This window comes from Malaclemys terrapin, chromosome 4, assembly GCF_027887155.1.
Source record: "Malaclemys terrapin pileata isolate rMalTer1 chromosome 4, rMalTer1.hap1, whole genome shotgun sequence".
Lineage (NCBI taxonomy): Eukaryota > Metazoa > Chordata > Testudines > Emydidae > Malaclemys > Malaclemys terrapin.
This window is the reverse complement of record NC_071508.1, coordinates 132099779-132127287: the sequence shown is the minus strand read 5'-3', so window position 1 is coordinate 132127287 and position 27509 is coordinate 132099779. Positions and strand designations below refer to the sequence as shown.

At 44.9% G+C, this 27509-nt stretch overlaps 1 protein-coding gene across 1 annotated transcript in view; it reads right to left on the bottom strand.

Moving 5' to 3' along the window:
- RCOR1 (REST corepressor 1) overlaps positions 1-27509 on the bottom strand; it is a 120974-nt gene that overhangs the window by 39786 nt on the left and 53679 nt on the right. Inside the window, exon 3 of the mRNA XM_054027433.1 lies at positions 15761-15844. Coding sequence (XP_053883408.1) covers positions 15761-15844 — 84 coding nt within the window. The remainder of the gene's footprint in view (positions 1-15760; positions 15845-27509) is intronic.

Sequence of the window (27509 nt, the reverse complement as noted above, 5' to 3'; positions counted from 1 at the left end):
AAATAAGGACACAGCAGCAGCCTTAGCAGCCCTGCTGTAGTGTGCTTCATACTGTTTGATCAATGCTAGAACGTGTAAGATTTTGATCGTAGCTGTAGATTTTTATCTCCTCCACCAAAAAGAGATGAGGAATAAATCAATTTTGTATGATCCACATTTGATTTATTTTTCATACACAAAATGTGAAATAAATGTTCAACTCCAAAACGTGATGGAAACAGGAAAAAACAAAACAAAAAACCTTTTGCTATAAAAATGAATAGCAGCATTGGCCAAACTGCAGCACAGACCATTAGTAAAGCAATTATGCCACCTTGTGGCCACAAAACATTTTAAAAAGGGAAACAGACAAAAGTATATTCAAGTTTAGAGAAGACCTGCAAAAAAAAATAAAAAGGGAGGAATATCAATAAAAAGGATTTGTCTAAAGACGTTCTGAAAAAAGATTACTCCTGGGGGAATTCTGCGCCAAAAATTAAAAATTCTGTGCACAATATTTTTAGATTCTGCATTTTATTTTTCAAAACAACACTATGTAATCACAGCAGTTTCTTATTATTTTGGTAATTTATTCGAAACACCTGTCAGCAAGTACGTCTGTAACAAAACAGGCAACAAAAATGATTCAGGAAATGTAGGTCAGCTGAGGCTCCCACTGTCAGTCCTGGGTAGCTGGGGCTGAGAGTGGGCGACCCTCCACCCATTTTCTGGTTTATCCAGATTTTTGGTTATCTAATCAAGCCCCAATTCCAATTCAACTGGATAATCAGGGTTCCACTGTATGTAACAAATACATCTGAAACACACAAAAATGGAAAAAGGAAGCATTTTGGTGAAAATCACAAGTTGTGTGTGAAAAAATAAAATTCTGCAGGGAACATTAATTCTGCGTAAATTCTGCCCTGCGCAGTGGCACAGAATTCCAGCAGGAGTAAAAGATTTTATCCCCCAAAATGACCCAATCCCACCCTTTATTTAAATTAAAAGGTTCCCTCTGCCCTAGAAGGCTGATAAGTGAAATGCGTAAAATCACGACTGATGTCACAAGAGTGATAAGGGCTGGTCTACATGCAGGTTTTGGACTGCTTTAAACACTTTTATACTGGCATAACTGCATCCTCTCTATGGGGTTGTACAGTTTTAGCCATATTGGTTTCTAAGGCTTGATCCACGTTTAATATTCATTCCAACATAGCTATGTTGGTTAGGGGTGGGAGGTTTTCCCCACTGACATAGCAACACCTGCCTAAGTTTCTAGCGTAGACCCAGCTTACACCAGCATAGTAGGTCTTCTGCTGTTATAGCTTATGTCTCGGAAAACTGATGAATACTATACCAGCAAAAGAATTTTTATATCGGCAAAAACCGCATCTCCACTCAGAGTTATTGCCGGTATAGCTATAGTATAAACTTTTCTAGCATAGACAGGGCTTAAAACTAATCTAGCTATAGCAGTACAAAAAACTGCTTAGACAAGCTCTGAGCTACAGAGGGCATGTCTACTTCACAAATAGAGGTGTGACTGCACCATGTATAGACATTCCTAAATCTGCTTTAATCTAACTAGCGTAAATACCAACAGCAGCGAAGCCGCAGCAACGTGGACTTCAGTGTGGGGTGCACAAACCTGCCAAAGATTCTAGGTACCTACTCCAGTGGCTATAGGGTGACCAGACAGCAAATGTGATAAATCAGGACAGGGGATGGGGGGCAGGGGGGAAATAGGAGCCTACATAAGAAAAAGATCCAAAAAAATCGGGACTGTCCCTATAAAAATCGGGACATCTGGTCACCCTAAGTGGCTAGCCCACAGCAAAGTCTGTGCCGTTGCAGCTTCACTGCTGTCGGTACCCAAGCTAGCCCAGGTATGTCTACACGTGCTGCAGTCAGACTTCGGATTGTAGCGTAGACATCTGAAGGGACATTTTTTGTGGTTTTAAAACATCAATAATGTTTTGAGGGTTCTTTGTTTTTCCTAGTATTTACTTAACTTCAGGTACCATGTAACTGAAGGTGGCCACACTGCCCAAACTGCCTTTTAGGTTTCTAACGGATACTCACTAAAAAGCTAACCAATACAAATACCTGTTAATTGCATGACTTAGCCACTCATTTACTATTTTTTCCTCTAAGTAAGTAAGTAAGTAAGTGTGTGTGTGTGTGTGTGTGTGTGTGTGTGTGTGTGTGTGTGTGTGTGTGTGTGTGTGTGTGTGTGTGTGTGTGTAGACAGTTATGGCTGCAAAAAAGTGTTTTTGCCAGTATAATATCACTGCTCTTATATAGTGCTTTTCGTCAGTAGGTCTCAAAATGCATCACAATCTTTAATGTATTTATCTTCACAACACAGCTGCAAGATAGGGAAATATAGCTTATGTCACTCACCAAACCAGCATAAGCTATAATGGTAAGAACATTTTGTTGCCAGTGTAACTAAGTCTACACTAGGAGGATTTGTCAGTATATCCCATACCACCAAAAATTTTCTAGTGTAGACTAGGCCTAGGGTAAGTGGCAAGAAGTATTTGCAGTTAAATAACCTCAGTATTTGGAGATAGCTATAGTAAGTATAGGGAAGTACAAGGGAATACTGAAGATGCTGAGGCAAACATAGCTATTACCTAGGCAAAAGTGGCAAGTTTTTAAAAAGGTCATGACTATCGTCTGGCTGCCACATTCCACCCCAGAGGTGGTATCTGCCTAACTAGCGAATGAGGTGCGTGTTGGGGTGGACAGTAGTTTAGGACTCTTTGGGTTGATAGGTGCTACAGATGTGTTTTAAACATTATGCTGTTATTCCTATCGTAAATAATAATCTGACTAAACTCTTGGTGTTAAGTCAAATTCCCAACTCTAAAAACAATGTTTTCATCCCCTCGTAGTAAGATAGAGAGCCCCTTAAGGCATGTTTTCGCTCCAGAGTTATCCCAGTCTCTTACCAATGTGCTGCTCCTATTCCCACTCCCATCCACACACAAAACCTTCTCACTCATGTTGGGTGGACTTCCAACCTGGTCCAAAAGGGGATGCGAGTTGAAGCTTGGGTTCTGCTTTCACTCGGTCTGGTAACCTGCCGATTTTGCAGCTCACAGCGCAGGCTAAAAGTCACTCACGTGTTGACAACCCTCCAATGCCTTCCCAGAATTCCTCATGTGCCCGAAAGAACAGACACGTTCTCCCACAGTTCAATGGGAAAGAACCAGAGCAGATCAACTTACTGCAGCACAAAACACCATGGGATATGCCCCCAGAAGTCCTAGCAACACACATGGATGAACGCAGCACCCGTGAGAGCACGGTAACTCGAGTAGGGCTATGCAGTGTGGCTCTGTGCTCCTGGACACCAGTCACCCAAGTTAAACAGTGAAGACTCAATTAACTTCAATTCCTACCTGGAAATGATGTGCATAATGGCAACAGCCACACAGTGACATTAGACAGGGTAAAAAACTTATATCTGATCTTAATCCTCATGCTTCAGAACACGAGCCAATAACTAATTATCTTCGGAAGAAACTTCCCTCATGGGCATGTTATTGCCAGGTTGTGGACTATGGGGTTGGGGTTTGGTTTTTTGTGTGGCATATTTCTCCTTAAAATTATGTATGGTTTCAGATACTATTTGTGTGAGGATACTGCACTAAGTCAGCCATTAGTCTGATCCAGGATATGGCTCTTAGACCGTTTTCCTTCACCAGGATCTCACTGGTTTGAAAAAGAAAAAAAAAAAAATTCCACAATTATGGGCAGCAGAACAGAAAGCAATTTATTCTAAGTGTTGCAGTCCTCGTACAAAGACTCTAGCGTCAGCCTAGGAATGTCCCATCACCTCTTCTCATACTCCCAAAGTTAAGCACCAAGAGTGGATCAGCCAGTCAATAAGGAATTACCTTATTGTGCCAAAAATCAGTTTCTAAAAAGGTAAGTGTCTGAATTTGTTAGTGAAAAGGCAGTTCTGGTCAGTGAAGGATGGGTTACTCACCTTGAAGTAACTTGAGTTCTTTGAGAAGTGTTGTCCCAATGCATAATGCACTTCAGATTGCATACGTGCTCGATGCACCCAAGACTGGAGATTTTTGGTCATTTGGTCCATGCATGGCCATTCCACCCCTGGCTCCATGCTCCACACCAAGAAAATAAAGGGGACTTCTGGACTGCTGCCCTCTCAGGGCAGGTCTACACTTAAAACGCTGCATTGGCACTTAGGTGCACTTAAAACGCTGTGCTGCTGGAGCGCTTTAATGGAGATACTAAGTCGATGGGAGAGAGCTTCTCCCGTTGCCTTAGTTAATCCACCTCTGCGAGAAGTGGTACCTATGTTGGCAGGTGAAACTCTCCCACCAACCTAGCACTGTATAACCGGCGCTTAGGTTGGTATAACTTGTCAAAGGTGTGGATTATTCACACCCCAGGTGACAAGTTATATTGAAGTAATTCTATAGTGTAGACCAGGGCTTAATTCATTCTCTACTGCCAGTTCTCAGTAGCGGCAGCGGGTGGAAACCAGGCAGCAAGGAAGGTTTGGGGGTGGGGGAGTGGGAAGGGAGAGTGAACTACACACAAGGAAAAACACACCTTTAAGAACGCAAATTACCACAAGGTGGGTAACCCATCCTTCTTTGAGTGATCATTGTTATGTCTAGAGCACTTCACATGCTTCACAAGCTACATCTCTTTAAAAGGAGGTGGATACTGTAGTCCTTTGACACAAGAGAGATTGCAGAACTGCTCGGGCGAGAGAGCAATCAGTTGTGTCAAAGGACCACAGGATGTGTGCTCCCTAAGCTACTAGGAATGAGTCTGTGGTTATAGTCTTTGTTGGAAGTGGGGAGTTGAATGGTACCCTGACATATTTCTTTCCTCTGTCCACCCACTATGTAGGGGAACTTGGAGGCTAAGACCCTTTGGGGAACCATGACTAGCAAGTTGAGACCACGTTTGCCCCTAGTGTAATCTGAGAAGCCCCCTTGCAAACTGGGTCACATAAGTAATTGTGACCACATAAGCAACAGTGCCAAGAAGAAATACACAGACATCCGGGGGGTTGAATGGATCCACTGTATAATTCCAGCAATGGAGATGAAACACAGCTGGTAAGCATGCTCTGGCCGAAATGGTACCCAGTCTTGCCCCAATATATTTGATCGAGTGTGAGAGTTTCAGGGTGGATTTCTCCAGGTTTACTCTGATACCCAACCTCTCGAATAGATGTAGCAGCACATCAGTTGCTTCTCATCTTTCTTGGGAAGATTGTCTCTGGAAGGGACAGTCTAGGCAAGGGTAAACCGTCGCCCCTCGTTGGGGAAGTAAGCTGCTATCACAAACAGCAACTCAATTAATTTGGTAGGACCCTATCTATGATAGAAGACTGCACCTGGACTATGCCCAAGGGATCCCTTGAGGGAATTGAACCCGGATGTAATTGTGGGAGTCCTGGTACCAAAAGATTGAGATCCTGCAGCGGCAGTACTGGGGCCTGAAAGATCCAAGAGACTAATGCCCAATATACCCAACTTGTGAGACCAGGGACCCAAGGAGATCAAGGGTTTCGAGAGAAAAGAGGGAGGAGCTGCTTCTTCAGCCTCCTCAACAATAATAATAATAATAATAATAATAATAATAAATCACTAGTCCTGGGCGCACACACCACATGTGCAACCTGAAGTACCAAGGGACAATCACTCAAAGAAAGACACTCAAAGCCAGTACCCTCTTTCTACTGCAAGCTCAGGCAGCTACTCAGTGCCAATCAACATCAAAAGGCACATCAGGGCATTCTCACAGTGAAAGTGTAACCAAGTTGTGAGATTCAAATTTAGGCACATGGTTCAAAATCCCTCCCATGGGGTCTAATTTACCCCCTTCTCCATCCTCAGCTGGATTTTCACAAAAGTTTAGACAGGAGCTTTCCAAAGACCAGTATTTCAGGTCCCGTCATACCAGGAACACTAGCTAATAAAGGCATCATACAAAAGTCAGGCTACATAAATAGTTCCTGGAACAATTCCATTATTCCAGAGCATGGTGTGTGTGTGTGTGTGTGTGTGTGTGTGTGGTGGGGTGGGGTGGGGTGGGGTGGGGGGAGAGTGGGAGTGTCATGGTGGGTGGGTGTGCGCGCACCACACACACACACGCGCGCGCGTGGGGGGAGGGGGGGCGGGCGGGACAGGCTACTGCTTGCGGGGAGCATGTAGGAGTGGACTTGCCATAAGGTTAAATTACAGTTCATTATTATTGTTGCTGATAATAAAGCCTGTCACTAGAGTGTGGAACCATGCTGACCCTTTATAACCGGTACAAAAGCAGGAGAAATGTACAATTTGTCTCCTAGCTACCTCCTTGAAGAATGTCACTTAGGCAAAAAGGAAGTATCACTATTCACTGCTTTGGCTGAAAGGGGAAGACAAGTCAGAATCATGCCGAGGAGCTGCCTATAGCCGTGTCTGCTGGAAGACGGAGCTTAAAGTGAGAGCAACGCACCACAGGGCTTTGTGAGGACAGAAAGTCTCCAGATGGAAATTGGCTGGTTCCAGCTTCACAGAAGCCAGAGTAGGAGAACCTAGTAGATCAGAGTGGGAAGTGGTCTATTCACAGGAGCATGTGTGCCTTTTGCAGCCCGCCCCCTCACTCCCCAGCCCAAACTAGGGGAAATGACATGTTGCAGACAATGGTTCTCAGCACCCAGAGGCCCACTGAACTTGTGTTACCATCTGTAACTGCCAGAGTTGATTGGACAAAATTTCCAGCACTGTTCAATAAAGCATGATATGGACTTGATGGAGCCAAGTTTGATATTAGAGGGAACCAAATCTCGACCACAGATTCTATAATGCTGCTGAAGACAGTTTTGCTCCTTCTGCATTCACAGGTAAAGAATTTTCAGAACTGGTTTAGGCAGGGCCCTTTTGATCACATTTGAGGCATTCCCACAGAGCGATGCCATTAGTACTCCCAATTGCAAGGGCCAAGAATCAGTGAGCAGCCTTCTCAAATCGTGCCCGTTTGGGAGGCTCCGTTTTAAGTAAGGGGAGGATTAGATAATACATCTATAGTGCATGTAGAGTGAGTCCATTAGGGAAGGAATCTTTGATAAAGGTTTAAAAAGGGGGAAGAAAGATATGAGGAAGAGCATGGCATAAATGCCTCGAATAGCTGGAGATAAATGGAACCATGCAGGACTGGAGATGAGCATAAAAATACAACACTAATCTCAGTTTGCTGAGGTGGGAAGCATTAGGAGTATTGTCTGAACTGAATCAGAGGAACAGCACCAAGTTGATTTTCCCAATGCAGACAGGCCTGAGAGGAGACGTTACTAGCACAATATCCACCTCTGCATTTGATTACAACCTAATCTTGGGTGGTAAATCTGAGCCCTGAGAACATTTTGTAGAGAGATTGGAAAGCTAGTTACAGTAAAGTGGTAGCTTGCCTATCCAGAGCTCAGATGACACCTATGCTTTGCAAGCTGGCAACCCAAAGGATTAGTGTCATATGTTCAGGAGATTTGAATTGAAGGACACATTTTTCCTGATGATCTCAATGAACTACCACCTCAAGACAAATAATTTCCATATTAAAACACAGCATGATGTAGCTGCAATTTGGCCTGGTTCTCGCTATAGTGGTTCTACAACTTATACTACAGATCTGATGAGCTGGAACTACTCAAATGCATTTCAGGTTATGCCTAACGGCCACACTACTTCCCCAGTATTATTACTGTACTGTCACATTACTGGTAGTCAAATATACATTACACCATCCAAAAGGTTTTTCCCTAGAAAAGCTTCCCTCTATTGAGAACTAGTTCAACTCCCCTGGTGATAGCAGCAATGGGAGCACAACTATACAAAGGCTTCAAGGTGCCAGCTGGCATTTTAACTAAGTCATCTGAACCTGCTTGTGATGGGGTGTTTAACCCACCTTGGTTAATGCAGATGGGGAATGGGACTAATTAACTGACAGGCCACAGGTGAGAGGCATTAGGTGGCTAAGCAAACCCTGACTCCAGGAGGGAGCCCAGCTGGGAGCCCAGCTGGGATGGATGTATAAAGACAGGAAATTGGAAACAGAAGGGGTGGCTGGGGAATAGGATGCAGTAACTCCTTGATGGAAGAAAGGTGTGTCTGGGGCTACAGAGACAAGTAGCCTGCAGTTGCTCCCTGAGAGCATGGAATTGTGAGGCTGGCTACCTGGGGGGGGGAAAAGAGAGCCAGATAGTAAGGAAAGGGCTCAGGGCAAGGCAGTAGGGTCTAGAAAGGAACAGCCCTTGGCTGCTGTGTAGAGGGTCCCTGAGCAGGAACCTAGAGTAGAAGGTGGGCCCGTTTTCCGCTGCCAGCTACAGAGGATGTGGCACCAGGGGGCAGCGAGTGGGAAGACTGCCTAAGCTTGCTGAAGCTTCTGATATCTCGGAAGGGGGACATGCGTATAGTGACCTGCCTGGAGGACTGAGTCACGAAGAGGCAGCAGCAGCTCGTGAAGCGTGAGAGGAGCAGCATGCTGAGAGAGTGAGGCGGAGAGATGGCAACTGTGGGAAGGGGCATCGACCTTGCAAAGCTAATCCCCAGAACAAGCAGGAGGGGGCGCCATCTAGCAGTGAGTAGAGCGCCTTGTGACACCGCTCAGAGCAGGTCTGCAGGACATGTCAGTAAGAGTGCTGGTGCCTTGGCTAAGCTAGCACTTCCACGGACTGGCTGCGAAGGGAAGTGTTTCTGAAAACAAGACTCATGTGGGACAGGACAGAGCAGGAAAACTAGGAAATACACTTCTCTAGCCAGGATGCTGGTGCTTGGTGCATCCTCCCTTGCCATTTCTTAGCACTAGCAGCGTGTGACCATGAATGTTGAATCAGACCCCTCGAATGTTGGATCTACAGCACAGCATACACATCCCATTGCAATGCTTGTACTCCAGGGATGAAGCACATGGTAGCAGAATAGAGCCGACTACATGAAGCTGACTGCCTCCTCCCCACACTCAACACAGGATCCAGGGACAGAAGCTCTTCCAGGACAGCATGGATACCTTTGACCCCCCCACACCCTGAATCTTTCAAATACAGTACAAGCCAATTACTTGATTTGGTCAATAAAACACCAACTACTTTCCTGGTTCCAGTTTGAACCATTTCTGAACCAGATGCATCAGTGAAAGGGTTAAATTCAAATCCTAACTGAAATGTGTGTTTGGGCTCCAGAGATACCAACCTGCAGTAATAATGATGAAAGAGCTGGTCTGAGATTTCAGCTGGCATTGCAACAGCCAGCAAGCACCACATGGTGGCTAACGAACAAAAGGAAACTCCTTCTTAGGCTGTGTGTAAGTAGCCCAGACTCTTATTTGGAACATCTTAACCTTTGAAACGGAGGCTGCACTTTTGCTGTTTACAGTATGGTCTCCCCGGCCTCCCACAATATGATCACTTGTAAACACTCTAAACTTACCCCAGGTTAAAGACAGAAGCCAGGTCCGTTAGCAGTTCCCCTTTATCCTTCAGACCTGTCTTTTGGGTATTTACATCACTGCTGCAATTGCCACTGCCAATAAGCGGCAGCTACTGTGATAACATTTCTACAATTAAACTCCCAGTGAATGTTAAGTTAAACCTCGTTTATCTTGGTTTTGGATTCATGAAGTTGTATTTTCTAGCTCCAGGTACTATATTTGTGTCCAAGTTTTATGCCTGCCAGGTTCACTGTGTACTATTAAATTTGGATTAGGGATAAACACAAGCCCATTCTGCCTTTCCATTAATCTTTTTTTGCTGTCAGTGCGAGGAACCAACAGGCTGATGTTAGTAGGGGGACAGGAAGGGAGGGAATAAACAGCATTATAAGTACTGTTAAGCTACCTTCACTTTACTGACACCCCCCCCAAACACACACACACACACACACACACACACAAAAGCTCTGGGCAAAAAAGTTACAGATCCAGAAATCTAGCACGAGAGTCTCCTGGAAGTCTTTGCTCCATCATGCAGATCTCTCTCTCGGGGGGGAGGGGGGGGGGGACAAAACAAAAATACTAATCTCTCAAGTCATCTTTATCCCTCATGAGGCAGCCATAAAAAGGGCACAAATCGAACGTTTTTAAAAAGAGTTCGCAGGTAATCTTTGAAGTATTAATTCCATCAATTTAAAGGAACACTGTCAACCTGAAGCCTTCTAATTACAAAAGCAAAGTACTGAGTCAGAAGTGCCACCTGCCCCAGAGCCTCCCTGCCTTTTTGTGTTTTATAATCACTTTTCTATGCTGTACTGCAGACACCCTTCACCCTCCCCAAAAGAAAATGGGAGCTGACCATGGCCTGATCTTGCTAAGAGAGCCACATCTCTACAGAACCTTGTTGATTTCAGTCTGTGGCTTTGCAAGGATATAAGTGTACATCCATGAGGTTGGATGCCTTTACATAGCCAAGCCACGATCTTGCAGAGAAAACAGTGAAACCAACTATTCACAGGGCTGTCAAATGCACTCCGTACCCTGAAAAAAAGATAGGTATTTTCTCCTCCTCTAATCTTTGTCATGCATTTTAAATTACAAAAATTCAGATTAAGGGAATTTTAAATTGATGGTGCATCAAATTCTAAGCTATCCTGCCATGTCCCCTTGACATTAAGAGAAGCACGATCATACCTACATGTTCTTTGCAATGCTTAGCCCTGCAAAATGGTTAAATATATGGACCATGGCCGTTTAAAGGTGACCTACATGGTGACAGTTCGGGCTTTACTCAAAAGGACAGAGGATGCCAGGAGGATTTTCTCAACAAAGTGCTGGTTTCTCTGAAATGGGATACAGTGCTTTTGTTCTGTGTCTGTACAGTGCCTAACACAATGGGGTCCTGGTTCATGATACATACATAATATTAATCTTTCCACCAGGCTGTCCTCACCCTCTGTTTGCTGAGGTCCTCAGCAACCTCTCCCAAAAGCCTGAACCATAAGGTCACAAAAGCCGTAAACCAAATTACAGCTCTCCCCCACCCCACTGCATGGCCAGCAGAGGCCACTTCTTAGCATCAGTCTTTAACTATTGCTAATGGAGTTTGTAATGAGCTAGCAGCATATTAGCTCTAAACACTATGACCAGCCCTCACATGGTTAATACTTCGTAACAATGGCAACCAAACATTTCCCTCCCCACCAGAGGCCTAGGCTGGCACATAGCTGTCTTCCCAGGGCCAATTCACCACACTTGTTTTGCATTGTCGACAGGACCGCAGAATAGTGCTTATGTAACTAGTTTGGCCAGCCCAACCTCCTCACAGCATTCTGTGCATTATGATACCCTAGTGCGCATGGCTCCAAGTACTGCTGGTTCTCCTCTGCAGGCACATCTGACAGGCACTCTACTCCCCCCGACAAAACAATGGGACAGCGTCCAGGTTTTCCTAGAATTTACCAAAGCAAATGCACTTAGGCAGGGGAGAAGGCACAGGTGCATGTCAATGGTTGCCCCGGGGCGTAAAAGAAAAAAAGCTGCTGTGTGGATGCAGCTCAGCCACGTTGGTGTAACCAGGTCAGATGTATCCACAACCAGGTTATAAGAATGCTGTTGTGCTGGTAATGCTCATGGAGCCTTGCACTGTGCATTTCTTTCCATTTTAGTTACCCCAGAGATTACAGCTTCATGGGATCCACTATTCACATTCTCAAGAGCTCTTGACAAGAACAGCCAAACAACGGAAGGTGGAGAAGTTCTTCTATATTTTAATAGTTTAAAAAAAAAAAAAAAAAAACCACGGGGGAAAAAAAAAAACCCAAACCAGATTTGTATGGGAATGAAGAAGATAGGATGGACTTTGGAGACAGTTGTTGTAGATAGTAAAGTAGCAGCAAAAGGCAGCTTCTCACTTTGTGGGTCACATTTAAACTATATGCCCATGAAGACTATCACCAGGATCGTGTCATTACCCCGACTACTTGATATTCAGGCTTCCTCGGAGGCTACTGGAACAAGCCAATGATGCTTCCTCATTTTCACACTAGCCCAGTGTTGTTATGGTAAAGCCCAGTGAAGTACTTGGCAATGCTGTTTTACAGTAAAAGAAGTTTTATCCAGCACTGTGAGGGAATGGGGGCGTGCCAGTAAGTGAAAAATGCCAGTTAACTAAAAGGGAGGGAGTTTGGGTGTGGGAGGGGGCTCGGGGAAGGGGGTTCGGGCGTGGTCCCTAGGAGGGAGTTTTGGATGTGGAAGGGGGCTCGGGGTGCTGGTTCTAGGGGCGCTTACCTTGGGTGGCACCTGTGGAGCCACTTGCTGCGCCACCACCTAGGAGCACCATGACAGGCCACTGCTTGCAGGGAGCTACCTGAGTTGAGCACCCACCAGATGTGGCACCCTGAGCCCCCTCCCGCACTCCGAACCCCTCGTGGCCATTTCTCTGCCCAGGAGCAGCAGGGACATGTCACCACTTCTGGGGAGCCACGTGGAGCCAGGAAGGGAGCCTGCCAGCCCCACTTTCTATGAACTTTCTATGAAGATTAGAAATGTTGCTTTATAGAGCTTTCCGATTGGTACAGGGCCTGATAAACTATTTACAGTAAAAGCTGTGTTCACAATGCCAGCCTGGCTTTATGTACTGAGAGTTTGCTCTAGACCAGGGGTGCACAAACTTTTCCTGTTGCACGCCCCACACCCCCTTACCGTTAATAGACTCTCTCTGTGCTCCCCTCCATTACTGCACAGTTGGCTCAGCAGAGGCGCTTGGGCTGAAGGCAGAGCTGGGCTCCTGCTGAGTGCTGCTCCCTCCCCGCCCCCTGTGGGGGCTAGCCTGGGCCCTGCTGCACACCCCCTAGGAGGGGTGTGCCCCACAATTTGGGGTCCACTGCTCTAAGCCATGCCATGGTATATCATTAAAAAACAAACAAACTTTCACCATTCCGCAACTCAGCTCCCATCTGCCAAACAGATTAGTTCCTTCGCTTTACTTAGCTCTTCCTCTGTCTTGCTCAGCCCTCTCTCCAGTGAGATCTAACCTCACAGCTCTGCCTCCATTAACTGCTTCTCAATGCAGGCCAGAGCAGTTCCCTGAAGTTGAAGCAATTCTTCGGAGAAATCTCTTAAAAGGTCTAAGAGTGCGAGAGCAGGGTTTTGTAGCAGGTGTGGATGGGCTACATGGCACAGAGGAATGGACTGACTGGGCAGAGATGAGCACAGCTATTTTAAGAGACAATTGGGAGCTGACCTAGGGCAGACTGGAGGGATTTTGTTCTTGCTCTACTCTGTCAAAGCATACAACATTTTATTGTTCAGTCTTTGTTCATGAAACTGCCAGTGGGTACAACCACCTCAGTGACACTCTGTAACAAAGGGGTTTTGGAGATCAGGAGCACACCTATAACCCCTTATTGACAGCACTCAGTTCAGAGTGTGTGGAGGAGGGTGAAAGGGGCAGAGAAGTATTGACTCCCAGGAATATGGTTAACAAGCCAAGGGATGAAAATAGCCAATATGCCAGTAAATAGTAGACAGGGCCAAAGCCACTACAATATCCACCACTTCAATATATTCCTCCAGCATGGGTAAAAACACTGTTCCATCTTTAAGCACACATGGTGCAACCATGTTTTAACTGACCTGTGCTAAAGCCTTGGACAAGCAAGTCTATACCACAGTTAAGATACACCATTTCACCACAGACGGGACAATGACTGTAACCTGGTCCCCCAACAGTTTTTCTGTAGTTTAGACAAGCCCTTACTCAAATCAAACTACTGAAATCTTCATGGAATCTTTCAGCATCTGCCTCCATTTCAACGTATTGCTATACTCACTAGGACAAGGATATATGCTAACTGCTGTTTATTGTGCTTACCTTGCTCTTCCCATTAAGCCTTGACCCTGAAAGTAAAGCAAAACCTTCAACAGTAAGATTGTGTGTAAGAGCAGGTATGGTCTGGGGCCCTGGAGCATGAACCAAGGTAGTACTGCACAAGTGCTAAAGGATTTGTCTAACATCCTCACAGCCCTGATTTTTCAGCCATAACTCCCCTCCACATCAAATAGCCCTACAATAAAAAGAAATTCTATAAAGACTTGCTGCAGTTAAGTCCTTAGTGGGGAGGGTCTCCCCACAGTATGGGAGATTGGTACAAGGAACCACCCCTCCAACACTGTAAACGCTCTGAAAGGAGAGGAGCAGGACCAATATGGGGCCAGTTCAGATTTTGTACGGTTGTAAATCATGGCACATTGCCCCGGAAGTCAGTATAGTAAAATTGCTGTATGGTCAGACACAGACAAAGTTCACTCGGTATGAAATTTGAAAGGAGAAAGTTCCTAGACACTCGTTGTCCAAGACCTTGCATCTTTGGAGCAGAGTCAGTCATTCCCTCCGGGGGTAATTCACATGCATTATATCCAATGGTACCAGTGGCTACAACCTTCCACAGTTGGTAACATACAGCCACCCCCAACTACACTTATGCTCACTACCCCCAGCCCAAAAAGAAATCCAATTCCTATCAGCAAGGGGCTAAATATTGCAAAGCTAAAAATCAACCCCCACATCTGAAGCCAGGTACTTGCAATCTTTCGCGATTTTGCAGACTACCAAATTTTGGAGGGTAGCCCAGGAAGAAATAACACATTTGTTTCCATCTGCAAACTCCTCACAAGAGACACACACAAAAGAAGGAAGCACTCTCCCCTCCAGAGATTTTATACAATGCACACAAATAGGAATACAAAGTCCACTAACTGGCAGTTTGACCCCACCACTAGGGGAGGAAGTAGAAGTTACATTTATATGACACTTTTCATCTGTAGATTTCAAAGCATCATCAACCTTTTACAGATGGGCAGACTGTGAGAGAGTAAGTGAACTCTCCACTGCAGAAAAGTCACCCAGCAGAACTCAGGCCACCCAGAATATCACTAGTCTGATGCCCTATACACTAGATTACCTATACTGCCTTCTTTAGCACTTTTAGTCTTCAGCAAACCCTCACAATTGCCTTGTGAGGAGTATCACCCCATGCAGCCAGTGAAAACGAAGGTCAAGCGATTTGACCAAGACCATAGAGGGAATCAGTATCAGAGCTGGGAGCAGCACCTTTAGTTCCTTGCTCCTGGTCCTGTGCTCAGGTCACAGCACAGAAAGTTAAATAAAAACAAAATAAACCCCCTCCACTTTATTAAAGCAAGTTACCATTTAAATGCTAGCTATGTTAAAGACACTAATTCTTCAGGAAGTGAACCGCAATTAGACATTTCTATCACTAGTTCCGCCATGAGTTAATGGCCTTTGGAAACCTGTTCCCAGGGACACATTCAGTTTACAATTTGCTCTCACATGGAAATCAAAGACACTAATTGTTCCCACATTTTAAACTTGCGTTCCAGGTATGGGGTTATTGAGGGTTTGGTTTGTTTTTTGTTTGGCCACGATTTCTTCCCTCCCTCCCCCAGAAATGCCTCTCCTTCTGGCCTCAAACTTTATTTCTGCTGCCTTCTACAGCACTTGCAGCATATGACTGGAAGATCACAGCAGCTTGCTGATCAAGAGCCTCAAAAATTCATACCAAGGAAGGAAATCATAAAGAGGTCTTTCCTCCTCCCCAGTGGATATGGTGTTTTGGGCATCTGCTCAGCAAGGAATGAAACCCTGTGTGTGGCACTTTTTTTAAATTCCCAAATTCATTTTGAAGCACGCTGAGAAGATCACACTGCGTAACCACTCTCTGCTGTAAAAGGTATATTCACTTTCTTAAAAATAAACCACTTAAACAAAAATAGGCATTCAAAATAGACTTACATTTTGCCTCGGACAGATTCTGATTAGGTGACCAGACCAGCATGCCAAGGTTCTCTCTCTCCTGACTGCGCCTTGCAAGTTTGGCTTAAGAAAAAACAGATATACAGCAAAGTTAAAAACAGACTCAAGAAACTTATCGCCAGCTAGTACTGAAACAAACTGGGCACAAGAGTGAGTTATCGTCCAGCTTTTAGTCAGTCAATCTAACAAGGTTAAAAGCCTTCCTCCCTCTACCCCTTTAGATCAGAGGTCTCTATTTGTCTCTTCTATACGTCACGACAGAGGAAGTATATTCACCCTCTTTCGTGCAGGAAGCTCTAAATTGTAGAAATGTTAATCAACATTCCTACATCAACATACTTGATTATTTCTCTACTGCCTTTTGTTAAATGAAGGGGCAGAGCAAGAACCAGATGCTATGGATACAAGATCCTGAATGCTGTGGTCACTTCCTTGTGTAGTTAGGTCAGGACTTCAGGACAGGCACATGGAATGAAGAACGTTCTGGGATTTTTTTTGCAAATCCCTATTAATTATCTCAACTCATCCTCCAGTTCCAACTAAGTATTTCCACACCAACATTCCATACACACTGGACCAGATTCAAATCTCAGTTATATTGAGGTCACTGGGATTAGAATCTGGGCCTTTGTTTGTACAGTTACTCTAAACAGGGAAATGGCACTCTTTGTTCATGGGTCTGTTACATCACGATAAAGAGCTGCCCAGCAGAATGCATTAAAATCTTCAATTCAAAGCCATGTGCATGTATGGTTCCTGATCTCTTGCTATTCAAGTTGCTCTTTCGGAAACCAATGCAAGTCTGTGTACAGTACAGCAAATTTTGGACAGTCTGCTGTTCAATTCCTTACACCAGTAGCCTGGTACAGTAAAGATATTAGAAGAGAGAGTTATCAGAAGTAGACACACCAAAAATGGAGAGAGCAGAACAAAAAGCCTTGCTCTGTTGAGTCAGCACGTGTAGTTAAATCCATTACTAGTATTGGCAGCACCACGTTAAGAGAAAAACTTTCATATCTAGTTACCAGTGGAGTACTGGGTATTATTATTCCTACTACAAAACCTCTATGGAGTGCTAAAGATCTACAATGCTTTACATACAGAATGACACATACCCTGCCCCGATCTGATTAATAATATATAAAACACAACAGGACCAAAGTTCAGAAGAAGAAATTCTTAGGGTACATCTGCACTGAACCGCCTCCTGCATCAGTAAGTCTCAGAGCCCCGCTCTACATACTTGGGCTCATGCTGTGGGGCTAAAAATAGCAGTATAGATGTTCCCACTTGGGCTAGAGCACAGGCTCTGAGACGACCCACACCCCGTCACTGGGTTTCAGAGCCTGAGCAGGAACAGCTGTAGTGCGAGCCCCCGCAAGCCTGAGTCTGTAGACCCGGGCTGTGTGTCTTTTTTGCCATGTAGACATACCCTTAGTGATGAGAAGCAGCGAATAGCGACGCTACCCCAGGGTACTACACAGGTGAAGTCAGAACAGGATCGACTTTTATACCTCATTTGCAGCAGAGACAGAGAGTTATGGTCTCTGAAAGCTTGGTGCTGGTAAGTAAGTGTTCTTCAACAGTCAGACTACATCAAAACATTTGGTGGGTGCATGCAATGAACTTTAATGTTTTGACCACTCAGGCTGTGTTGATTTTTAACATTGCCTCTCTTGAACTTGACATTAGACAACAAACCTAAGTTATGTTTTCAGGTAACAGTTTAAATCCCAATAATACCATTTTAGAAACTCCCATGTTATTAACCTCTAATTTAATACAAAAATTAATACATTATTTTTACTCCCAATTGTCTGGATGCTGAAATTTGCATCATCTCTACACCTCAGCACACTGATGCAAGAAAGTTTATTTTCGCTCTGTTCTGCCATGAAGATGCTGAGAAATTAATGACCCTTTTCTCTAGTATTTTAAGAAGATTGGCAACTGCATCTTTTGAGTCACATTCAAACTCCAAGTATCTGGAAGACTCTGCCTTGGAATATTGTGAGCAGTACACATTTTTGAGACTTTCTACATTAGGCAGAAAGTGGAGGGGGGAGGGGGGGAAGACACGAAAAGAGAAGCCAACATTCTCTGGAGGAGAATGACAGGGTGGAGATGAGATGTTCTAGAGAGACTATAAAAACATCTTAATTTAGAACAACAATAACTGGACTTTGAACAAAACTTGCTATGATCTTGAAACGTTCGGGATTAAACCTCACTCTCTCATCTGTCCCTGACAAATCAAGATTATGGAGTTGTGAGAAAGTAAATAAATAGGTAATCCTGACACCAGTCGGTTGTAGAATACGCTCCAGTGCATTATGCATCTCACTTTTACTCACCCATTGTTCAGCCTACTACAGAAGTATCTGAACGGGGAAAAAAACAAAAATCCCTACCACCATAAGAGGTTATATCTAAAGAGAACCTCACACCATTTATGGATACACAAATAAATGCACAAGAACTAGTGAGAGACTCCAATTAAGATTTACTTTAAGCCATGACAGTCGACTATACACCCAAAAAGATGTAATAGGCTGTATTTTGTCAGTTAGGATTCAGGAATCAGTTACTTAAATGCCAAAAAAAGAACTTAGTTAACAGAGTTAGGGATGCCCAGTGGTGCCTCGTGCCCCTCCGGGATGTGAAGAATAGCTAAATGTAAAGCCTCTAAAAACCAGGAAATACCTTATTTACTGGTTTTCAGAGATTAAATTTAGCCACTCTGCACATTACGGAAGGGCACGAGGCACTACCTGTAGCAGCACAACTACGGTATTGCAGCTATGCTGTTATAGAGCAGACACTTCCTGTCAATGAAAGGGATTTTTCCTTCGATAAAGAAGGTAATCCACCACTCCAAGAGCTGGTAACTAGGTCAATGGAAGAGTTATTCTGTCAACCTACTTGTATCTACAAGTGAGGGTAGGTCGACCTAAATACATCACACAGGGCATTAAATTTTTCACAGCCCAGATGATGCAGCTGGGTTGACCTACATATTAGGTCTAGACTAGGCCAGCGGTTTTCAGCTCATGGTCCACAGACCCCTCGGGATCTGCGGACTGTGTGTAACTGGTCCGTGAAAGGTTGTCATTACCACAGAACAGTGGTTTTCAACCTGTGCTCCATGGATGGGGCTCTGCAGACTAGGTTTAAGATTTCCAAAGGGTTCTGCATCTCCATGTGAATTTTTTAGGGAGCCACCTATGAAAAAAAGGTTGAAAACTACTGGACTAGGCCTAATTCTGAATTTACAATGACTGGGGGCTTTTAAGATTGTTTTTTAAAAAAAACAAGGAAAAGGCTTTCACACCACACACACACACAAGCTCTCCTCCTTCCTTGCATCTGGCGCCTTGGCAAGGATTACCCCACCCACAGAACACACTGTATGTTAAACCCCTTCGCTGCAGCTGCATCACCCTCTCTTCTCCCCTCTCTGCCTGTCCAGCACTGCTTGATTCCCCCTCCTCCCCCCCCTTCTCCCCACACAGAGAGGCAGGCATCAGAATGGGGCCCACAGACTAAGGAGCTAGGAAAAGGTGCAGAACAGTGGGGATATTTTTGAAGGGGTGGGACAGACATGGGGGGGAATGAATGTGGGTTTTTGAGGGGGACAGCTGACGCCTTGTCTGACCCCCTTCTTTCCACAGCCTTCCAACCCCCGATATTCTCTCCAATGTCTCAGATTTCCCCCCAAACTGCTCTGAGATGGCTCCAATTCCAACATTACCGCCATCACACCCATTGCTCATCTTAGTGGCTGTTCTCATCCCCTTTCCTTTGGGCATTTAGTATCCCTGCTAACACATGGGGAAGGTGAGATGGGTTAAGACTACCCTGCCCCCAACAGAGGTATAAGGGGCCCCAAGATATTGGTTTACACATGGGGGAGTCCCTGCCCTCTCTGACACTGGGTGAAGCTGCCACCCCATTCCCAAATATAGCCTAGACTAGAGGTTTTCAATTTGTGGGGCTCAGCCCCCTAGGGGGGCGTGAAGAAACGCGTGGGGCTCAGGCCAGCCTGGGGCAGGGCTTGGGGAGGGAGTGCCGCCTCTGACTGACCTCAGCGGGCCACCCAGCCTGTGGGTCAATGGCACCACCCGTCACAGCCACACCAATTTTTGCTTCTGGCAGCCTCCATGCCCAGTGCTGGCTCTGCCCCCAGAGACCTTCCCACGCGCCTTCCCCCACCCTGAAAATCCGAGGGAGGAGGGGTAGGTATTGTGTCTATTTTTTTCTGTGTTGGGGGAGGCGCAACCAAAAACTAATACGAAGGGGAGCTCAGCTCAAAAAAAAAGTCTGAAAACCTCTGGCCTAGACAAACCTACAATAAGGTGGGTGCACACTGGTTAGAAAAGCGTACTCAGAAGGCAGTTAGCTATGGTTCACAATTAAGCTGGAAGAGCATAACGAGAGGGGTCCCACAGGGATCTGTCCTCGGTCTGGTTCTATTCAATATCTTCATGAATAATTTGGATAATGGTGTAGAGAGTACACGTAAAGTTTGCAGACGATACCAAGCTGGGAGGGGTTGCAAGTGATTTGGAGGACAGGGTTAAAATTCAAAATGATCTTGAGAAACTGGAGAAATAGTCTGAAATAAACAGGATGAAATTCAGTAAGGACAAATGCAAGTACTATACTTAGGAATGGACAGTCAATTGCACAAATACAAAATGGGAAATGAGTGCCTAGGAAAGAGTACTGCAGGACAGGATCTGGGAGCTATAGTGGATCACAAACTAGATAGGATTCAACAATATAATACCGTTGGGGGAAAAAAACCACGCAAACATCTTTCTAGGGTGTATTAGGAGTATTGCCAGCAAGACATGAGAAGTAATTCTTCTACCCTATTCAGAGCTGACGAGGTCTCAAGTACTGTGTCCAGTTTTGGGTGCCATGCTTCAGGAAAGATGTGGACAAAATTGGAGAAAGTCCAGAGGAGAGCAACAAAATGATTAAAAGTCTAGAAAGCATGACCTAGGAGGGAAGCTTGAATAAACTGGGTTTGTTTAGTCTTGAGAAGAGACAGTCAATAACCTTTTACATACTTGAAACGAGGGTGATAAATTGTTCTCCTTAACCACTGAGGACAGGACAAGAAATAATGGGCTTAAATTGCAGCAAGGGCGGTTTAGGTTGGACATTAGGAAAAAAATGTTCGAACTGCCAGGGCAGTTAAGCACTGGAACAAATTACCTAAGGAAGTTGTGGGATCTCTGTCATTGGAGGTTTCGACAGATACCTGTCAAGAATGGTCTAGATACTCAATAGGCGGCCCATGGGCCAAATGTGGCCCACCAAGGCTTCCTGTGTGGCCAATCAACTCACCTCAAAAAATGTTTACAATTACACCTCTATCTCAATATAACGCTGTCCTCGGGAGCCAAAAAAAAAAAAAAAAAAATCTTACCGCGTTATAGGTGAAACCGCATTATATCGAACTTGCTTTGATCCGCCGGAATGCGCAGCCCCGCCCCCCCAGAGCACTGCTTTACCGCATTATATCCGAATTCGTGTTCTATTGGGTTGCGTTACATCAGGGTAGAGGTGTATATTCATGAACAGTGATGCACAGCCTATCATTTGCCTATGACTTCCTTAGTAAGTAATTTACTGCTGGATCTTAAGTTCTTGCAATAGCACTGGCTACGATTGAGCTAGGACACTGCCCATTTTTTCAACAGTGATGGCAATGGAGCCAAAAATGAATGCCAATATGAGTGAATGTCGCAAAGTTGACAGCCAAAAACTGAGCTTTTCACCCAAGCTGGACAGTGGATTTTTTTTTATTATACCACCTCATTTAAACGCAACACTTGTGTCTAATGTGCCAAACCACTGTATCCATATGTAAAGTCATCAGTGCGAGGTGCCACTTTGAATCAAAGCACAGTAACACTCAACATGGCCATCCTGGCAATGTTGCGAGATGTGATAAAATTGAACATCTGAAGTCTTCGTATCACACTTCAAATGTCTCCTCACAATATCAGTGACTGTGCAGGACAATGTAACAGCTGCTTCTCTTCAGATACTGTTGGTACTAGCTAAAAAGAGAAAGCCTTTCCTGGATGCTGAGCTTGTGAACAAGTGCACATCAGAAATACTGGAGGAGCTTTTTGCTGGAGATAAAAACAAAGATGATATTGTGAACCGTGTGAAGCAAGTTCCCGTCTGATTCCCTGGCAGCACAAAGATTGGAGGTAGTTTACGAGGACTGTTTATCAGCACTGCTGTCCAATTTAAACAACAATGTCTCTGGCAGTGGATGTATCAAGCGATTTAAGTGGCACTGCCCAGCTATTGCTGTTTGTTAGATTTTATGATGGTGAAATTTTCAAGGAAGAATTTTTATGTTTAATACCATTAGAAACCTACACCACAGGAGAGATCATTTTTGAAAAGGTAAATGGATTTTTTGAAAAAAATGCTTTAGATCTGCAGAATATAAACTTGCTTGTTACAAACAGAGGTCCCTCCATGACAGGAAAAAAGAGAAGGACTTTGCTTCACATTTGGCAGCGTTACACCCTTCATTAAATACACTTCACTGCATCATTCACCAGAGACTGTCCTCTGCAGTAAGTTTTCTGGGGACTTGAAAAAAAAAAATGGGTATTCTGATGAGATTGGTGAACTACATATGCACAACTTCTAGCTTGCAACAGCGGCTTTTTAAAAGCTCTTCACAAGATGTTTCAGCCAAATATAGTGACCTGTTGCAGCACAATGATGTTCACTGGTTAAGTAGCAGGTGTATGTGTTAGAGAGGTTTTGTGCGCTTCAGACTTTCTTTCAAAACCACAAGACAAACAAGGTTTGCGAGTTCCTAGAATTTATGAATGATTTCCCCTCTATGTCAATCTGTGTGATATTACTGGTCACATCAATTCCCCTAAATTCTAGTTCCAAGGCTGGGCAGGAAGTGTTGGGGATGGGTTTGAAAAAGTGTGCACCTTTCAGAGGAATCTTGAAATCTTTCAGATAGACTTAACAGGAAAGATGTACTTTCCTACATTTCCTGTGAAACTACAGATGAAACTTCGCTGAAAACGCTGCAAGAATTCCCAAACAGTCTGATTGAGAAGTTTACAATTCCAAAGGATTTTGTTTTTACTTGTTTGTTGTCTTTGCCAATAGACTGTCATTCTGAAGCAAAGAACATTCTTGATTCAATTGATGAAGGTGCTTCTCAATTAGAAATTGTAAGGCTCTAGATCTCAGATGTCTTGGAGGCAAAATTCAGAGAAGTGGGACTTAGCAATTTCTGGACTCAGTATGCTGACCAATAACCAGAATCCAGCCATCTGTCTTTTAACATGGTTCGGATCAACGTACCACTGCAAATCTGGGTTTTCTACCATGAACATTTTTTTAAAACCACCACAATCGCTTGACAGATGAGCATCTTCACCAGTGCATGTGCCTTGCCCGGACCTCCTACAAACCACTCTTCACAAAGCTTGCCAGAGATCGTTGATGTCCCCTCACCTATTAGAGATTGCCACAAACCCAGGTAATAATGCTGATTTATAAACTTTGTTAAAAGATAGAAACACTAACACTTATGTTGCAATCAAAATCTTTATTTATTGGCAGCTGAAGGGGTTGTTATTATTATTTTGTCAACCTTCTGCGCAAATGGCCCGCCTCTTGTCATAAAATTGTTGAGTCAGCCCGCAAGTAGATCTAATTGAGTATCACTGGTCTATAAAATACTTAGTCCAGCCTCAGTGCAGGGGACTGGACTAGATGATTTATCAAGTTCCCTTCCAGTCCCACATTTCTATTATTCCCTTACGTCAGGTACAACTCCCCTCTGGCCCCTAGATATTGCCCTGAGAAATGGGGCTGTGAATGACATCTCCTACCAGGACCCAGCCTGTCCAGCAGCCTTAAACAAGAGAGGAGAACATAAGAATAAAAGGTTCCCCACCACCCTAATCATCCCCCATTTCCTCTGCCACCCACCCCATCCTCCACTATAACAAGTGACACAGCTAAGAGCAGTTCAAGCGCTTGTCTATGCTTGGAAATGTACAGATAATTATTCCAGAACAGTTATTTCAATATAACCCCCATGTGGACACAATCTAGAATAACTATTTTGGAATTGTTATTTTGGTACATTTCTATGCACAGGCAAGCCCTAAGACCCACCCATGTTGGAGGGAAACTAAGCCCCCCTTGCACCTAATTCAGTGCTTTGACAAGGTATTCTGCCAAAGAGCTAACCCTGGCACATGATGTTTCATTAAAATCATCCCTTTAATTAAAGCTGTTCTTAGGACACTTGTGCGGCTTTGCGAGTGGACACTCTTACATTGACTTACATTTGGTTTATAGCAGTTGAAACCTGTAAGTTTAAATGTGCAAGCTAAACCAATATAATCAGTTTTAAACAGCTATACAAGCGTCCACGCAAGGGTTCGCAACTAAACACATTTTTAATCAATGGGTTTTACACCCGTTTCAGTTAAACTGTTTCAAGCTGTGTTTTGACAATAGCAGACGGGGAAGTGCTGAAATTCAGTTAAGACTGAGCCCTGCATTTTCAGCTATCCTATTTAAATGCTGACAAAGTAATGTAACTACCTGAGAGTGAGTCTCGATCACAGTTGCTAGATTCCTAGTGTTACGGAGGGGGAAGAGAAGAGCCCCAATTCGCCCTTCTCCCAAGCGTTGTTCGTATCAGGGCCTTTGCACCTTGTTGCCCTCCCCTCCGCCTACCACCATTGCTGAGCTTGAGGCAAGTAGGAACCAGAGAGTCTTTCCTCTATCCGCAGCAGAAGGGCCTGCTGCTGCATCCAGCCACCCCAGGCACAGTCCCAAACATCACCACTCCCACGAGTCATAAATCACCACCTGTTCCCAATGGAGCAATGCTGCCCTACTGTAGATTCTCAGCAGGGGCACAGCTTTCTGGGTGAGGCAGATAGACCGTTGGAACAAAGCAAGCTGTTTATTAGTTTATGCTGGCTCTTTGCATTTTTTGCCTTTGCTTTTCTTTGTGTTCTCTGTTTGTTCCTAGTTCAGGTGTGGTCAGGCTTCCCTTCCTGTCTCCACTAGCTCACTGCTATCAGCATGCATCGCATGCAAGACAGCAGTGCAGTCTGAAGGTGCAAAGCAGGAGCTACTCCTGGGGGCATTCTGCACCAAAACATTTTAAATTCTGCAAGTTTTGTCTGTCAATCAATCGAGAGGCTCCAGCATGGCAGTAGGGAGCACAGGCCACTGGCTGCACGAAGGTGGAAGATCACCCTGCAGCCCCACCCCACCCCCAGGACACGGACTCAGTGGTGAGGCTGCACCCGACCCGGATATAGCACAAGGCCTGGGCCTGCCCCAGAAATACCCTGGGGCCCTGCCCCTCTGTGCCAGGTGCACCAGGGATGGGACAGGTAGGCTCAAACAGGCAGAATCCAAGTGTGGAGGGGCTCAGTGTGGAGGAATCCAGGTGTGGAGTGAGAGGATTCTGTGTAGGACAATCTGAGTGCAGGCAGCTCAGTGGGGGGGGGGGTCTAAGTTGGGGAATCTGGATGCACAGAGGCTCGTTGTGGGGGGAGGGAAGGGTTTCCAGGTGAAGGTTGTTGGGGCTCACAGGGGTTTGGGTGTGGTGGGGAGGGTGGTCTGGGTGCTGGGGAAGGAACCACTCTTACACCAGAAGACTAATTGTAAACTGTCTTGGCCCATTCGGAGAGACAAGGTGGATGAGGCAATATCTTTTATTGGACAAACTTCTGTTGGTGAGAGAGACAAGCTTTCGAGTTTATACAGCTTCCCAGTCCTCAAGAGGACCCCTGTGTGGCTCGAAAGCTTGTTTCTCTCACCAGCAGACCTTGGTCCAATAAAAAATATTGCCTCACCCACCTAGTCTCTAATATTCTGGGACTGACTCGGCTACAACAACAACACTGGATAATGGCCCATTCAGTCCTTCAAGTTTGTATTATTTCCCTGCTGTGAGGGTTACAACAGGGCAGACTCATCCCCATTTTCTAACTCTTCTGGGGCCACCAGCCATACAGTTGGCCAGTTTTCATTTGGATACTAAAGAGCTAGACAGAAGGGTGTTAGCCCTCTTCTCCCCACTGCTTAAACCCTTCTGGAAAAACACTCCCCAGACCTGAATAACCAGGCTTGGTGTAGAAGGTTCAGAGAAGGTAACGGGGTGGGGGGGCATGAATAATTTCCCCATCCCAAAAAAAAACATCAGACCCACTCCACAAGACGTGTGCATCCCTATGTATGTATAGTGCAGAAGCGAGGGGATCCCCAGTTGGCCCTTGGTCATGCCACACTCCCCACTGGGGTACAAGGCGCTCCTACAAAGCAGTGCAATGGAGGTTCTCAGTTCTGCCCCTACTGATCTCACCAAGTGTGGGAGCCTCTTCAGGGTAGAATCTGTTGAGCAACACTGTGCCTTCAACAATGTGAAGGACTTTTTCGTTAGCCATCTGCCTTAAACGGACTTTCATCCCAAGACACCTACATACTAACGAATATAAGGTCCAGTCCTTTTCCCATTGAAGTCAATGGGAGTTTTGCCATTTACCTAGTGGACAGCAGGATCAGGCCCTTAAATGTAATCAAGATGCTTTGCAGAAACTAAGTGAGCAATGTATGGCTGCTATTAAAAGTACCTTGTGCCAAACACACAGGCTAGCTAGTCACATACACAATATTAGATCTTAAATAAGAGAGTTCTCCAGCAGATACTGCAATTTCCTATTTTCTTAAGAAAATGCTAGTTCTGCTGTCACTGGAGTCAGGTGTATGCAGGGTGTGATAGAATATTAAGTTCTCCAGCAGATTCTAATCAACATGAATACATCTAAGTTGACACCAAGTGATATGAGATGGGTTGAATCATCGATTCCTTGTTAGAGTTCACTCAAGGACTGAGAAAAAAATATAGCATGTGTGTGTTCTACAGGCAGTGTAACAATGCATTACAGTCACTTCGGGTCATGTCTCCATGATCCATATGCAGAAAGCCCATCTTCTGCATCAGTGCCCCTCCTTTCTGCCCCCCCCCACCAGGGTTGTGCAGTCCAGGATCTATGCAAGTGTGTGGGGAGGGGAAATTTACACACACACACCCTGGAAAAGGATAAACAGCCTAGAGCTCTATTACAGCTTTCCCATGAAGCCTCATCTACAGAACAGAAATACCCTTCCGCCCCCGCCCCAAACAAGGGCAAGACTTGGAACAGCTGCAGTCGTTGGTGGGGGAAGAGAGGGAAGAATGCTTACTAGCCATATTGTGCAGCTGGTCCCAGTCACCTGCAGGTACCCCCAAGACACACCCCACCACTGTCTGTAATGATCGGGGAGGATTTCTGCCAAGCCGATCCTCCAACTTTCCTTCTGCATTACACCTCCTGGGGGCTTTACCGCTACAAGGGTGAGCCAGTCCTCTATTTTATTTATTTATTTATTTGCCTCCTGTGGAGGTCACTACTGTGCAGAGAGCTATGGAGTTTACCTGCAGTGACATTACTCAGAAGCACCTTGCTACCAGCCTAGATATAACCAGATCTGCAGTTAGCAAATTTCACTGTTCCCTAAAGTACTGGAATTCTGAAGACATGGAATTCACAGTATCTATTGTTAGAGAACAACATGAAAGGCTTTCAGCACCACCACTGAACTTCGTTGAATTACTTAAGTTTATGTGCAGTACAAACCTGAAATCCTC